Source organism: Diadema antillarum, unplaced genomic scaffold (genome assembly GCF_040938485.1).
Source record: "Diadema antillarum isolate AM-2024a unplaced genomic scaffold, OU_Dant_1.0 scf00000193, whole genome shotgun sequence".
Lineage (NCBI taxonomy): Eukaryota > Metazoa > Echinodermata > Echinoidea > Diadematoida > Diadematidae > Diadema > Diadema antillarum.
In genome coordinates this window covers 232,450-249,877 of record NW_027271082.1, presented here as the reverse complement: position 1 = coordinate 249,877, position 17,428 = coordinate 232,450, and the positions used below count along the sequence as shown (strand labels likewise).

The 17,428-nt window shown below is 36.9% G+C and overlaps 1 protein-coding gene across 1 annotated transcript; it reads left to right on the top strand.

Moving 5' to 3' along the window:
- Positions 1 to 1,198: 1,198 nt before the first annotated feature.
- On the top strand, positions 1,199 to 15,739 carry LOC139723579 (peroxisomal 2,4-dienoyl-CoA reductase [(3E)-enoyl-CoA-producing]-like). The gene is made up of 9 exons (XM_071634814.1): positions 1,199 to 1,278; positions 4,866 to 4,934; positions 5,810 to 5,861; positions 6,505 to 6,570; positions 7,203 to 7,272; positions 9,687 to 9,811; positions 10,568 to 10,661; positions 13,901 to 14,005; positions 15,396 to 15,739. The coding sequence occupies exons 1-9, from the start codon at positions 1,211 to 1,213 to the stop codon at positions 15,599 to 15,601; spliced, it is 855 nt and encodes a 284-aa protein (XP_071490915.1). The 5' UTR covers positions 1,199 to 1,210; the 3' UTR covers positions 15,602 to 15,739.
- The last annotated feature ends 1,689 nt before the right edge of the window (positions 15,740 to 17,428 follow it).

The window sequence follows — 17,428 nt, the reverse complement described above, 5'->3', positions numbered from 1 at the left end:
CTGGACTGAACGTTAGTGTCAAACGTTAGAGTGACGCCCAGATCTCTAATGTATGTTAGTCCTACAGGGTCTACTGACCGTACTGTCTAAGCCTAAGGCTAGGCAATACCAATATAGCATAACGTATTAATATGCTGCTCCCTCTGTCAACAATTATTACATATTTGAATCAATTAATTTAATATGGCGCAAACCATGAATCACGATCTAAAGGACAGGTACTGGAAAGGAAGAGGAAGAGGAAGAGGAGGAAGAAGAGGAAGAGGAAGAGGAAGAGGAAGAGGAAGAGGAAGAAGAAGAAGAAGAAGAAGAAGAAGAAGAAGAAGAAGAAGAAGAAGAAGAAGAAGAAGAAGAACTTCAAGAAGAAGAACTTCAAGAGAAGAAGAACTTCAAGAAGAAGAAGAACTTCAAGAAGACTAGAAGAAGAAGAAGGAGGAGGAGGAAGAAAGAGGAAAAAGCAAGAAGAAGAAGAAGAAGAAGAAGAAAGAAGAAGAAGAAAGAAGAAAAAAAAAGAAGAAGAAAAAGAAGAAGAGGAAGTTCACCTCAAGAATGCCAGTGCACAGCCCAGGCCAGCACTGCAGAAAGTGTGCAATACAAAACGGCACGCATCATATAGTAATAGGCGATTATAGCTCTGCTTGCATGACAGGCACGGAATGCATGACGCGACGGGGTGTATTGTGAGACGTTCGATTTTTGAACGTTCTTGCCAACACACGAATAAAACATGATAAGAACAGAAATCCAAGCAGATATACAAACTACGACACACCATATAACTTTGACTAGAATCTAAATCACAAATAAATCCAGGTCTGAAAAAAGTAAGAGTGAGTAAATACCTTTCGCCCTGTACACGATGCAACCATCTCGGTTGCCAACAACGCTATAACCTCGTATCCGGCCGCCGCCGAACTCATCGCTCAGCCGTACCCGTCCGGGGGTTTCGTACCAGCGCTGGAGTCCGGCGCTGCCCGACGCCTGTCGCCCGCTGGTATTTTCGGGAGACAAGAATTTGGTTTGTTTAAGGCAATCATTTAAATTCAATTGTGTAAATTAAAAATCAAAATGTTACTTTGATAAATCACAAAATAGTAAAAATATACTAATGATATTTTAAATAGTCATATATTGGTATATTATTCTACATATATACTTTTTGAAATAAAAAAATTATACTTGTAATGACTAAGCCCAATTAAATATCAAGATGGCAGCCTCCATGGTCGACAAGTGTATGAAAACATACAACTATGTTTTCAATCCAAGCCTGTTAAAGTATGTATTTTTCCTCAAAAGTTATTGCAAATATTGTTTGCTAAGTTTTCCTACTTCGGCTTTTACAGACACCGTCTGTGTAGGCCCTACTTTCAAATATTTTGATTGCTATTGAACAGTCAGGCTTGTGTATTGTGTAACTATATTATACACAGTGTGTGTAATACAATGCAATGCGAGTGCGAGTTGGTAATGGGTGGGTGGGCGTAAACCCAAGTAAGTATGCTGCGCGTAGTGCAGACTAACAACAGGTTAGGCACCTACCCTAGACTGAAAGAAAGATCACACAGGGATGCCAAGTTCAAAACAATTTTATGAGTGAGATTTTCATGACTCGGCATCTCGGCGAGCGAATGAGCGCGCAAGCGAGGGTGTGGAGGGGTTCCCCCCCTCCCCCCCCCCCCCCCCGGCCTCCCACAGTAGGGAGCTTTTCCATTTTTAGCTCTTAATCATGGTGCGATCAGACTTGGTAGCTCTGATCACAGGATATGTTCCGCGGAGACACAAAGACACAGACGCTCTCGAAGGAGAGTCGTTGTCTGGACGTTTGTTTTAAAACAAAAACAAAAAGTGTTATAAAACTCCTCCGATCAGGCAGATTTTCTGTTTAACAGTAAACACTCTTCACTTAGGCAGTGTAGATTCTATACGTAACTATAAACACCCACCACACACCACAATGCGACCAAAAAAAAAAAAAAAAAAGTTTGTAGACCCTAGATAACTTAAATTTGCAAAATCATGGATTTTTCATGGAAATTAAAAGAACAGCAAACAAACAACAATTTTGCTTGTTTTTTAAATTTTGCAAAATAGCATAACATTAATGTTGAAAGCAAATGTCAATGTAGAAACATTGTTTTTAATTACATAGACATAAATCAGGGCTCGACACTAACGGTGGCCCGGTGGCCCAGGGCCACCAAAAATGAAAGTTGGCCCACCAAATTTTAAAAAAAGGGCAAATTTGGTGGCCCGCCTCGGGCCACCAAAATTTTTTGAAAAGTAAGTCAATAAATTCGTAACTTTTTGCGCCGGAAATTAGCAGTTAAATTTGTTTAAAGGACGGATGAAAAGGACTAAATGAGTGCCTAAGAGTGAGTGTTGCAAGTTTGTTGAAGTTTATTTATGAGTATAGATATGTCCAACTTCTAATTCTTACTTTCATAAACTTAAATATTTGACTCATTTTAAAAAAAGGACTTTTAATGTTTTTTATTGTTTTTTGGGGACACCAAATTTTTTCTCTCGGGCCACCAAAAATTTGAAATTGACGATTTTGGTGGCCCGATGGGGCCACCAAACAAAAAAGTTAGTGTCGAGCCATGCATAAATGATTGCCATTCATGTGAAATGTCTTCAAGCATTTTAGGTACCGGTAATAAAAGCATCGTAATACAATATCACCAACTGGTTAGTTATTTTTTTTTATTACCGGTTTCACATTCTACACAAACTTAAGTAGAACCAGTAAAACGGGGTGAATAGGGACGGCGAGGTGAATAGGGACAAAACCGATAAAAGTTTTTTGAATGTGCACGTTTCATATTTGCTGAACTTTTTTTCTTATTTTTATCACAGGATGGAAGGACCATCCAACAGTGTCCAGAAAGTGGTCCTCCTGAAGTGAATTTTTTTTTTTTTAAGGGTACAGGAGGTCCAAATAAAAAGTTTTCAAAAAATCACAAAAAAAATCAGGGCGGTCAAAACTTTTCTGCTCCCGTGGCCATTGATTAATGAAATTCGCTGAAATGTTCATGAATCTAGCCTATTAGGTCCTACAACACACCCTTTAAATATGAATATTCCAACAGGAATTTGTGACAGCACATTTTTTCTTCTCTTGGGCAAAAAAAAATCAGTTAGACTGGGGTGAATAGGGACACCATGGTGTCATTTGATTGGCCCTGTAAATTTTCTGTATGATTTATAATGTCATAAATTGCTCTGAAATGTTTGTTATGTCCAGCTATTTTCAAAAGTGTGAATCTTTATTCTAAATCTCTTGACAAGAGAGCAATAAGATCTTTGGATATGTGGCTTCACTTTTGTATACATAGATCATGAGAGTGAACTTTGCTGTCTTAACCCTAACTTTTGGAGGAAGGGTCTGGGAACCCCGGCCCCACCCACCCTCTTTGCGAATTTTTTTTTCACTGCCTAAGACAGGCTAGGACTTTTCCACTTGTATTTCATGACCCTTTTCTCTGTCTTCTGCATGTTTTAATGCCAATAACACATCTGTTTGGGTCAGACCCATACTATAGGTGCCAGCTTATTATTGCTGTAAAGAACTCCCAAAATATCCCCGACATCATAAGAGTCAAGTTACACTGATTTTAGAGTGTATGAATAAGATTGTACATCATGATTTGCCACTAGAAGAAGAAGTGGGTTAATATTTGAGTGCAATTCAATGGATTAGTAAAGTTTTGACTTACTTTTCAATCTTAACCTTTGACCTGATGGGTCACATTTTTACATATCAGCTCATTTTGTTGGGCTGTTGCAATTTTTGTTAAAGATTGATTTATCAATGGAATAGATTGCTCTTAAATATTTGTATATCATTTTTAAACTCTGTAGTTGTTCCCTTAATCCAATTCATTGGATGGATTAAAAAAAAAATGCCTCCAAACAGCTCTTTTGGATCAAAAATAGTGTTGTCCCTGTTGACCCCAAATTTGGGGTCAACAGGGACAGCGTCATTTTATCAAAAAACATTCTTTTCCCCCAAATATTTATTTCTTTTCACAACACCAAATTAAAGGTATTTTAGGTGAACATAAAATCCCCACATAAGATTGAGTCTCTGGGCTGCGTGAAAAAAAAAATGCAATCATAAGAACTTTAAATTTGTCCCTATTCACCCCGTTTTACGGAATCTAATGTTAAGGAGGTATTTGAATGGCCTTTTGAATACATGCCAAATAAGATATTGGTACTCTTAGGTCTTGTCACTCCAGGAACATATGCAAAGATCTGAAGATAAAGAATAATTGTTTGATAGGATTCATCATTTCTGTAGAAAGTTTATGTTTAACATTCTATTCTCCTCATCTGTGCCGTACAAAGGGTAGCAGACTGTGGACCTACATGTACCCAGAGTCGCTTGAGAGTAGATAAAAGCCATTGTCTTATATGAATTTGAGTGTTTCCTGGATGTAATAATTTACTAGTAGGCTATGTACCTTCATCAAGATGCTAATGCAATATACCAGGTGCTCAAATCAGAAAAAAAAAAATGGTATAGACCATGCTCCCTCCTAACCTTATTATCGATAGTCTTCCAACCTGGAACATTTTCCTGTTTTCTCGTGTGAAACTCAATTCAGTTGACTCCTGCAAATTGTATGCAATGTTGCAAGGTATCCCTGAACCATAAAACTGTTCTTTCGAGCTTACAATTGCGGTCTCTGCTTTTATTTAATCTGTCCATGAGTTGCACATACCACTGATAATGAGGCTGGTAATGAGGAATTATTGTGTGAGTTTTCTTTGGGGTAAAAGTCAGTGGACTGACAAATGGCACAAATTTATTAAGATTTGCATATTGATATTAAATTCTTGCTCTGATCTGATTTCAGAGGCCAAGTTGCCTTCATTACCGGTGGAGGATCAGGTATCTGTTTCACCATTGCTGAAGTCTTGATGAGGTAAGAACATTTAATGTATCCCAAGGATGTATCATGTGAAGAAAGTTTACCCTGTTCAGTATTTCAAATGTTTCAAAAGGAAGGGCTTACAATTTGTAGGCCTAAGGCTTGTAGTTTTTTATATGGATAAATAATTTGCAAGTTTTATAGATACATTTACTGCATGTGACTCCTTCAAGAAACATTGAAAAACTTCTGTTTTTTGTCTTAATTTTGCTCTCTCTGCACCTTGAGCACTCTATAGAGTGAATTTGTCAGATGTACATCTACAGTGTAAGTTATATATATTATCATATATGTATAAATTATCATTATCATTTTATGGAAGTATAGGCATGAAAGAGAAATAGAGAAGGGGAGGATAGAGAAAAAAAAAAGGAAGAAGAAAATCCCAAAGTTGGCACATATAAACATCTTTGCTTGTTTCTCTCACAGAGTAGTCCCAAAATAGCATTCATCGAGGAAACATAAAAAAGAACATTAGAATTGAAGGCTATAAAACCAATTTTCATAGATGCATGCTGCATGGCCTTCAAATAGTCACATCCCTCGCGATGAAGTCGTAAAGTTTCTACATGTAATTGTATTACAGTGTATCTTCTGTTTGTTCTGTTTTGTACTCTCTTCCTCTCTGTGTGTATTGTAGTCACTTCACTTTTCTACCTGAAATGCTAATACATATTGTAAGTCATCTAGGGGTTCTATTTGAGAAGTAGAGCTGAAATATAGAAAACCAAACAACCTCCTGTGATTAAGGCTGTTGTGCTCAGTTTTTATTGTACATTGATTGTGGTTAGATTTTACTGTATTATGCGATTAACCACTGTGTTACTGACTGATCTTGTGAAATTATTTTATTTGCTTCCTTCATTCAGACATCAGTGTTCTACAGTGATTGCAAGCCGTAAATTGGAGCGTGTGCAGCAGGTAATACAGTGCACTCTCATTATATCGAACATGGTCATAACATAAATCTTTTTGAACTTTGCAAAAATTCAAGTTCCAAAATGATCATATATCTTTATTATCCTTCATTGTTCGGCGATAATGAGGTTTCAGTATTAGAAAAAAAAAATTGTCAGTCCCTAGCTAGGACTTCATCATAATGGGGGTTGCCTGTACTGAAAATTTGAAAGTGTTTCTTTCAAAATCTTAAGTTTATCAGTTTGCTGCAGCAGTCATTGTGTACTTAACAAATTTCTTGCAAGGATCAAAAAGATTAAATTGGTCATTCATGGGGAAAGCCCAAAGTGTGCCCAAAGTGTCATGATGTGCATGCTCCATACAACTTTTGCAGATATATATGCATGAATTTGATACCAACAGTTGTAAATCTCCTGAATAAAGTATTACCTGGTAGTAGTAGTCTGTATAATTCTGTTTTCTCTTCACTGATTTCTTTTCTAATCGTATAGGTATGTACATTCATGAAGCAAATGAAACTCATTACAGGGCACTTCTCACTGTATTGCCATTAGAAAGCTGAAATTGTACAGGATGAGGTAGAGGTGCAGTGTATCATTCTAGATTGTAGATTAGATGATTTCACTTTTATATTTTGTTTTTGAAGGCTGCTGAAGAATTGAGCCGAGGGACAGGACAGAAATGTCTTCCAATTCAGATGGATGTGAGAAAGGTATGGTGAGATACTGCTTCATCTATTCAGGGCTTGCCACTAACATGCCTCTCTGGTTGCCTGTTCAGGCTACTTTGAACTCTTTAAATTTGAAAATCAGGGTAATTACAGCTTGTAACTCTTAAAATTTGAAATTTTAGTGGCCTGAAAACAAAGTATACAATTGTGTTGGCCAGATATAAAAGGAAACACCACAATCCATTTTGATTCTTAGTTGCCCAATTGGGGCACTAAAGAGAACCTTCTTGAAATTTGGTGGCCCATCATCACCTTACTGCTATTATGTAGATTCCTGATATAGTGTTTAATTCAATTTTTTGTTAACCTGAATGAATCCAATGGTGTTTATGCAAGAGTATTTGTCAAAGAATGCTAAAGATAAAACAATATTTGATCAACGTTAAACAGATATTCCATTCGGCAGGAGGCCTGTTTAACTTTGAAAAGTTAAGAAAAGAAAAATTAATTCTGTATTACATGTAGGACAGCCATTTACAAGTGTTCACACTTGTGAAAGGCTTGTGTCACTTAAAAAGCTTAAGCCAATGCTTTCTCTGCCATTACATTTTGTCAAAGTTTACGTCCACCGGCACTGCAATATCACCCCTTTTCTCTTCATTTTGTTTCTTTAGCCCAAGGAAGTTGTAGCAGGTGTACAGAGGGCTATGCAGGAATTTGGCAAGATCGACATCCTAGTGAATGGTATGTTCTCTGGCTCATTTCTCTACCTTCTAAAGAGATATCAATTGAACATAATTTGATACTTTTGAAATACAAAACATCACATTTCGTTTTCTGTCTGTTGTAATCGTATCAATAGAATAGAATTATGAATTCCTCCCACCAGACAGTTAAGAACTGCCCAAAGATATGCAGGTGGCTATTAACCCATAGAGGACGGATTGATTTTGCTACAACATGCATGTCCCATAGACACCTGCCCTAGTATTCTCAGCGAGTTAAAGGCCAACGTTTTTGCTCCTTGCTGCAATATAACTGTGAAGCAGTGTTTTGCCATAAAGCATGTTGCATTGCAAGGCATTGCCTGCTACTGAGGGACTGCAGATGTATGTCACATAAACTGTCCTCTTGAAGATCTAAATACAATATGTCACAAGAAACTAATTACAGTTTTTGCACCTTGAAAAACTTGCAATTTTGAAGAAAAATCTTGGTATGGCAAGCTTAATTATATTTTTCATCCCAAAATTTATTTTGATTGGTTGCAGTTGTTTTTTTACATGTGCTGGATAGTTCACATTTCTTTCCATGTGAATGAGGAATAAACACACCATGAAATATTTTAGTGTAAATGTGGAGCAATTTAAAAAAAAAAAAAACTCAGATAGGAGAGCTGAACTGTCCGCATGAGTGTAAAATTGTAAATTTTGTATCAAGTACTGTTTGGTTTATGGTGCTTATGGGTCACTTGATATTGCACAGAGGAATTTTTTTTTATAGTAAGTTTTTGATTGAAAGAAAGATATTAATCAGAGGGGTGAAGGTTCAGGTGCGAGTTTCTTCACTTTGTCTCCCTCTACAAATTAAATTTGTTAAGATCACAACTGTTGATCTGTAAATCAACAAACAAGGCATATTAAATGAAAGAAATGTAATATGCCTTGTCCGCCTTGGACTACTTAACATAACAATGTCGGAATTTCGGAGCTTGGATATTTGTTCCATGTTCGTCGTGTCACTGCCGGCAACCAGGGACAGCCTGGTGGTAGTGTCGCTGCCCAGAAAGCAGTAAATGACAGGTTCGAGTCCCACTGGTTCGTTTTTTTCTGACATGTTTGATAATTTTATACAGATCAGCAGTTGCGATCTTAAACAATTTAAATTGTAGAGGGAGACAAAGTGAAAAAGTTTTTGATTATCAGTCATCATCAACGAGATGAATAGAATTGATTTTTAGCACAAGTACAAGGTGGGAGTGATTTCATAGTCTACAGTAGAGGTAATTGTAATGTAAATGTGACAAAAGATCCACTACCAGGCTGCACTTGAAACAAAGTTACACACCCTATTACTGATTTAACAGGTAGTGGTTTACATGCAGGCAAATGCACCACATCAACATAGAATGACGTGATACATTGTACTGAATTATAAGCTGATGAAGGAGAACAATTATTTCTTAAAAGGATGGTATAGTTTTAGTTCAGATGGAGATTCAGGTTTCAACTTTTTGCGTGATAATTAGAAACCACTTATATGAAATATTAACCCTAACCAGGCCGTGCTTTTTGGCCTGTTCTGTGGCCGGGGGAGGGTTAATTCAACCCCCCCCCCCCCCCCCCCCCCCCCAAATTGGCACATACATTACTTGTCGCATAATCTTCAAACATATAAAAGAACAATTGAATTTTTCATTTTTTATGTTTTATAATTATATTCATTAATATGCATGAAATCATAAATTTTGCTCTAATTCAGAAAATAAAGCTAATGGCATCCTAATATTTGGTGACATTATTCCTTGTAGAATTCCTAACAATGTACTTGAAGAAAAAATCTGGTATCAAAGTTAATTTCTTATGTATTCCATTGTTTTATAAATTTATATGTATTTCCTTGTTTTTCGACCTTTTGGGGTTTTTTTGTTTTTTTTTTCCACAAAATTTATTACAGAACCTATTTTAAACATAATCATGCTAAATTTAATTGATTTGAGCTATTGAAAGTGAAAATAATCATATCTTTTTTAATAAGGTGAGAAAAATCTATTTGCATAGACTTTGTACACAAAATCATGTTTTTGAGCCATTTTCAGTCTGACAAGCATGTATAAAAGGTCATGCAGCGTCTTAACGGTTTATCCAATTTTCATGAAAATGGTGTCGTAAGATAAAAGATGGGTCCCACCTTTTAATAGGACCACTTTGTAACTTTGTTTTGGATGTCTCAGCCATTTCAAAATCATTTTCATCAAATAAACTTTTAGTTCCTTTTAGAATTGTATGCTCTTTAATATTTCATATATGTCGGTTCTAATTATCTCGCAAAAAGTTAAAACTTGAATTTCCATCTTTACCAAGACTATATTATCCCTTTAAGGATATACAGCATGGTGAATAACCTAGCCGTTGTTTGATACCAATTGATTTTTTCAGGTGCTGCTGGTAACTTCCTGTGCCCAGCTAGTGCCATGTCCTTCAACGCCTTCAAGACTGTCCTTGATATCGACACCATTGGCACATTCAATGCCACCAAGGCTGTCTTCGAGGAGTATATGAAGGTTTGCATTGTATGCTGATACAGTGCACTCCCGTTATAATAAACATGGTTATAACGAACTTCCGGTTATAACGAAGTAAAAATTCAGGCCGCAACATTACCCACTATGTGTATTTTTATTGTTTATTTGTTCAGTTCTAACCAAATTTTGATATAAGGAAAGAAAACTGCCGGTCCCAAGGACTTCATTATAACAGGAGTCTACTGTACAGTCAAACCTGTCTTTAGCAACCACCTGTCCTTAGCGGCCACCTGCCATAAATGGCCACTAAAAACATATCCTTCATAGAGAAAAAGCATGCCAAAAAACCTGTCTATAGCAGCCTCCTGTCTATAGCGGCCACTTTTTTGTCTCCCTTGGGTGGCCATGCTAGACAGGTTTAACTGTACATCAAACTGAATGTTTGGTATTTGTTAATGAATTAGAGGGCATGGCACTCACATGCGTATTTGATTCACTAATTGTTTGTATTATCTGATTTACTGTTGGCTGACATACATTTAACCAGACTGACCTTTTTTTTAAAATTCCTAGTGAATAATAGGAAATGACCCTCTTTCTTTGCATCGACGAAGGAGTTGTCCACCTTGAGTTACATCATGTACAGTGGTACTTACATTTGTAATGTGATGGAAATTTGGATTAGCATTGCATTATGCTAGACCTTTGTGGTTTTATATTAGACCTTCACTATTGAAAGTGCATCTGTTTATTTGTTGTTTGTTTGTTTGTTTGTCTTTTTTTGTCCTTTTCCAGGACAATGGAGGAGTGATCATTAATATCTCAGCCACCCTGGCATACAAAGCAACAGTACTTCAGACCCATGCCTCAGCAGCAAAGGCAGCTATTGGTGAGTGCAGGAGTTGGCCAGTATACAAATAGTGAACAGTCACTAGTGCGAAATCTTTTTCCGTTGCACGAGTAAAAGCCATACACTATTTGTTTTATCATACAACACCTTGGACATCAACAGATGTGGTCCACACATATCCTTGAATTTTAGACCAGATATGGCAGCCATTTTCCTTGAAAGACAACTGAGTGGCACAGTTACAGTCAGCTGTGTACTACATGCGCGCAAAACCGATAGATTGTTTACAAAACGGTGTCAAAGAATGTGCTTGTATGCCCTCTTGTAATTGTTTAGATTGTTTATTGTGACATCAGAGCCATGCAATGGCACAAAAACTTCAAGTCAATCATGAGTTTAACAGGGAAGTCAATGGAAATTGGGGATGTCAGCTATGTGATATCCATTTTTGCTCAAAAAGAAAAAAAATGCATGGCAGACAGAGACAATATGCAATGTACTTTTAACTGAATGTCATGTGATGGGCAATCAACCAATCGGATAGCTACATTCTTTTTAGGTGTTGTATAATGCCTTCTAAATCTTGTTTAAGTATTATAATGGAGTGATTTTTTTTATGCCTCCGCCAACGAAGTGGCCGGAGGCATTATGTTTTCGGGTCGTCCGTCCGTCCCGTTTTGTTTTTGTCGATATCTCAAGAACCGTGTGGTGGTTTTACGTCGAACTTGGTATGAGGGTATATCCTGGGGGGATAATACTTTGTTTGGATTTAAGGGTCACGGGGTCAAAGGTCAAAGGTCACAGGTTATTTTGTCAAAAAAAGGTTGAAATTTCATGTTTTTCTCCATATCTCACAAATGGTTCAAGGTATCTTCATGGAACTTAGTATATATGCATGTACCGATGGGCAGTGATTATCTAGGGAAGTTGGGGGTCATGGGTCAAAGGTCAGGGTCAAATGTCAAGGTCAACTCCTCAAAATATCACTACTTTCCTTATTCAATTCAATTCAATTCAATTCATTTTATTTTCATACTTCTCATTTATGAACATTACAACAGAAACCAGACAAGTTCTTTTACCTTGTGAACAATGTGCAGAAAACAAACAATATACATGGTGATAACACAGTAATTACATGTAATGATAACTGGTCAAAATCGAAATCGAAATGGGGTTGATCAAAGAGAAGTATGACAGGACCTACATGAAAGCTAGCTTGTTTGGCTGTAAGCCCCGAGTAATCAGTGTTTGTGAAAAAGAAACGGAGAACGGATAGAAGACCAGAATGATGATGTAAGGTTGCCAAATTTTATGTAATAAAAAAGAAGAAGAAAAAGAAGTAGAAGAAAAACAAACAAACTATACATTAATATGAACTTACTGTGACCGAGCCATCATTATTATACAGCCTACTTTGGTGTATATACTATGAATTATTGTTGCATTAAAACTTTCACAAGGATATGATCAGTAAGACACAAAAAGTAACATGTATTTATGAAATGCCCGAAGGATTTTTTTTAAACTTGATGTATGCATGTATTACCCAATATATATTCTGTGGGAAGTTTCTTGCCAAAAGGTCAAAGGTCAAGTGACAGTGCTAAGTTGCACTTTTCCTCCATATCTCAAAAGTAACTCAAGGTATCATCATGAAGCTTACATATTTATGCATGTTCTACCTAACAGTGATTCTATTTGGAACTGTTAGGTCAAAGGTCAAAGGCCAAGTTTAGATAATACTATTTTACCATTTGATACTGAAATTATACTTTTTCTCAATACCTTGAAAATTACTCAATGCATAAACTTATAAAAGGGTCAAAAGTCAAGTAAAAATCATCAGTTCCCCAAATACCTGCACTCTGATGTTTTAATCATTCATCCAATTGAACCTAGTTCTAGGAAAGTGAACATTCAACACAGTGTGGCAAACCTGTCTTTTTTAATATTTTGCCAATTGTGTGAAACTGTCATCACACATTGTCAAGACATTGTACTAGAGACCTAATAGGAGAGCAATGCATTATGGCGGTGGCATACCAGTCGCCGTAGCGACATTTCTAGTTCCTATTTGTTTTTGTTGACAGGCTTTTCTTAAGTAACATCCTCGTTTGAAGAAGCTACACCCCTGTAGACAATGCCAGTGTATATCTTGGCAATCAAGGACTTAAAAACCAAAGATAAAACACCTGTTTCTTGACCTTGACCCTGGGTGGGTGCACCCGCAAGAGGAGGAGATTGTTTTGGTTTGGGCATGGGCTATGTAGCTCCATGGTGCGTGTGTGTGTCGACAAACTTCTACAATGCTCTCCTTATTCCTGTATTTTCGTTATTTATGGGTCAAATTTTTTCGTTCGAAATTCAAAACAGATGACTATAGAATTTCTCAATAGAATATAAAATCTAAAACTTTAGAAAGAATAGAGAAAATTGAGTGCACTTTGAATGGTCTGCCACAGGCAGATATCCTTATCATGCTCTTATGTAATATGACAGCTGTTGCAGTCATTAAACCCTGGCTTGGCTTCCAGGTTTGCCACGCCTGAGTAGAAAGTTATTTTGCAGTGAACAAATACATCTACTCCCATTCTCAAACGAGGCATCGTTAGGGGGGTATAGCACCCCATCAGCTTCGTTTGGTGTTGGGGTCTCGCTTCAAACAGGGGTTTGACGGCATGAGTATTACTAGATTTATCAGTTTCCATGGAAATCTGAGCTATTAAATTGTAAGAATAAGTATCTAGATGTTTGACTGATTTGAGTACTGTAAAATAAGGAATTTTCTCGTGCATTTTAATTTCGCGAATTTCGCGAGTGCCAAGATTCGCGAAATTAAAATGCACGCGAAAGTTCTTGTCTACACTATATGCATTGAATGCCAGTGGCAGTTCGCGAAAATTTCATGCCGCAAAAAAGGCCATCAGCTCCAATTCGCGAAAAATTCATGCCGCGAATATATCATGTTTTACAGTAATGAAAACAACAATTTAACCAATGCTAAGATACTAAATAGCACACACATGTAAATTCACATTGAATTTTAATAGTGTTCCTTTACTGAAATATATCTCACTAGTTTTACAACCTATCAGATATAGCTGTAGTGCCATAATGATGTCAGCTGTCACCACAGTGAATGACAGACTGCTTTACCTTCATAGTTTATAATTGAAGATGATTTGATATGCCTTGACATAGACTTGATGTTCTTCAGTGACTTAAACTATTTTAAAGATGAGAATGCTGAGTGAAATGTCTTGTTTGTCTGTTAGACTCTATGACCAGGAGTTTGGCGGTGGAGTGGGGTCCACTGGGAATTCGAGTTGTGGGGATTGCCCCAGGGCCCATTGGTGATACAGAGGGAATGCGCAAATTAGGTAAGCATTGGATGTCTGCAAAGTGCTAGCATGTCTTAAGGCCAAAGATATAGTTCTCAGAAAATTCATCTTTCACCATTTTGGAATTTGCTTGCAGTACATCAAAAGGGTTTACCAATAAACTTGTCTGGCTGACGTAATTTGCCGGAATATTGAGTTGTTTCAGAGTATTACAAGATCAAAAGGGTAAAATAACTCCGATCCTATGCATACCACTTTTATTCCTGAAGCTCCCTCCCAAATTCACAATGTTAAGCAATGATTGATACTGCCCTAGTCAAAAAGTTGCATGCATTTCAATCTAGTTCCAAAGAGTTTTGGATACTGCTGTGACCCAATTTTTCAATCATCCATAATCGATTACAAAAAAATATATATGTAGCAGTCATGATTGGGTATGTTCTGAGAATGTAATACTTTTGGCGAACCTTTCTGGTTAGCATTTCACATTTTTGTCATTTTTGTCATTACAGAATAGAATACATGCTATTATTGCATTATTTCACAGATTTCTTTTGCATTTTTGTAAATTTTAGAACAGTCCACATTTCTGTAAGCATATGAGAACTATGTTTTCCCTTTTAATTCATGTATTTAGTGAGTATGGTGGTGATACTTAATGATCTCTAGGTGATATAACGAAAAGAATACAGATATTTTTGAAGATAGAATCAATGATGTTCCACATCACTGTTTACAAAGTGTGAAGAGAACAGAGAGTGATGGAGGCAATAATGATAACTGAATGTAGGAATCTTCACATGCTGTACGTAGTGGAAAAAGTGAGGAATGATGGTTAAAAGAGTGATAGGTCAATGATAGTCCCATCTTCTTATCTACATTTGTACATGTGAGATATATCAGCAGAGAAGGCCGTAAGAGGCAAGCATAAAACCCAATGCCTGATGGGGTAAATGCAAAGCTATACCAATCACATACAGTAAACTCTCATGGTAATGATAATGATGATAATAATAATAATGACGATGATGATGATAACAGTAATGACAATAATAACAATAATACATGTAATAATAGTACTAGTTATAATAATAATTGATGCTGATTTAGTGCCTAACACAGTGTATACATGAGCTCACTCATATAACGAACTCTTTTCTTGGCCTGCGGGATCAAAGTTTCTTGTATTTTCTCTATTTCAACAAACCTTGATAACAAAATTTTATACAACTGTACTGAATAGATTTTCTCTTCCCAAAGAGGTGGCTTTAATGTTAGAATCTACTTTGTTTGACAGAGCATATATATAGTTCTTGTAAAATGCACAAGAAAAGAATCGGAAGAAATTTTTCTGCATTAATCTCCCTCTCTATTTTAAACTAAATGTACTGCAATGTTGACAACTTCATTAAACATTTATTGTACCTAGCTGGACCGCTGACTGAGTCAATTCCTCAGCACATCCCCTTGCGACGCCTCGGGACCAAGCAAGACGTCGCGGACTGTGCCGTGTTTCTCTCCTCCCCGGCGGCCTCTTACATCACTGGGGACATCGTCGTCGTGGACGGCGGTAGCTGGATGACGTCGCCCAACAACATCAACCAAAGACTCGCAGGACTAAAGAGTCAACTCTGAAGCTGGTATTTCATGCAGCCTTGATTTAACCATAATTTTGTCGAGATGAATGAATCAGATGAAAATATTGCAGTTGTGAATTGAACATCATCATTACTGTATAAGCTGTCATTTTCGCGCACAGATATCATAACAAATGACGAGGTCACAATCATAATTTGCGAGGTGTTGTTTTCACAAATTGACACCAACGCTGACGCAAATGCAGAGTCACCCTAGCGCGTGCCAACATTTTTGCATGTTGATAGATTGGTGATACAACTGTGATTTGCAAAGTTTGCGAAAATTAAACCTTCACGAAAATAACTGCATATAGAGTACATTGACATCATTATAAGGTCATTGCGTGAACATGATTTGCCTGTATGATCATCAGTTCGTGACTACAGTGAGAGCATGATTTCTGTCATTATGAACTTTCCAGCCTGACCTGAATGATTTGCACCTGTAGTTTAGGATTGATTCATCGTAGCTTCCCAAATATCAGTGCCAAAGAGATGGGAAAGCTGACAATGTATCTGATTAATGTGTACCCATCATGTTAGCCTTTTGCAAAGGCAGCTTGCAATGAACTTGCATTTTGGGCTCGCTGCTTGAGTGCTGTGTGTGCGAGTCCACTGCTCTCTCTGTGCGTGCCCTCAAATTATAGCAAAATGCCTTTGCAAAAGACTATCATCACATAGGAGTTTGGCCCAAAACAGAGATATCCTGCAGGGCATATAAAGACATCCAGTGGCAATGAATAGGCATAGATCTAACAAGGTTTATTGATCAAGCAGCGAAATTGGGATACTTTATGGCCTGTATTCCAAGAATTCCAGCTGGTGAATTTTATTTTCATTTGAAAGATCTATTAAAGAGCACTTGCTTTCCAGTGAACCATTATACCAAATTTAAAGAGCTTTGCATCTGTGAATGATTGTCAGTCTGCTTCGATCATTCCATGTTATGTGGAAAAGGAATACAAAGAGAGGAAGGAAAAGATACGAGAGCAGGGATTAGTCTACCTTCATTTCTTTTACTTTCTGTGTGAAGAAGAAAAAGAGAGAATTACAACAGTGAGACCTAAAGCCACTGTTTACCATTGGGAGCAGTAATTAAACAAAGTTTGAGCTACAAGTATCACATTTGATGGATATGTATCAGAAGTATCACATTTGATGGATATGTATCAGTTGTATCACAAAACATCCTACCATATAGAAATTTTGCAATAGAGCTACAAATACAAGGAGATGCATCACTAATATTTCATAAATAAATCATTACTGTAGACGATTTATGCCAGAAATGGTTTTAAAAACACTGTCATTCACATTTTGTATATTTAACAATACTAACATTGATTAAACTGATAAACATTTTTACATTTGTTGTTTCTATCCCTAACTCACATTTTAGAACTTTTTGAAGCACTAAACCTGTTTTTGTTTTTTTTTCATCTCCAGATGGTGAATAGTGGCGTTAATGTCACCAGCTTGTCGTAATGTAGTTCATATTGCTCTCACTGACACTGTTTAAAGAATGTGAATAATACAGTGTGGATATTGTCATTGAGATTTGAATGCGAATAGTGAAAGACTGGAACAACGGTCAATCTTCAGTGATTATAGGTATTCGTATTTCATACTTTCATGTCGGAAAATGGCTCAACTTGTAGTCAAATCAAATCATGAAGATGGCAAACAAGGAGCTTGGAAAGACTTGGTACTGCCATGCACAAATACTCAGTCTGTAGATTCAGAGATTAATTATGTGTGTATCATCTTTCACGTACAGATCACACAAAAAAATATTGCAGATGTGTGACTCCCGGATGTGACTGCA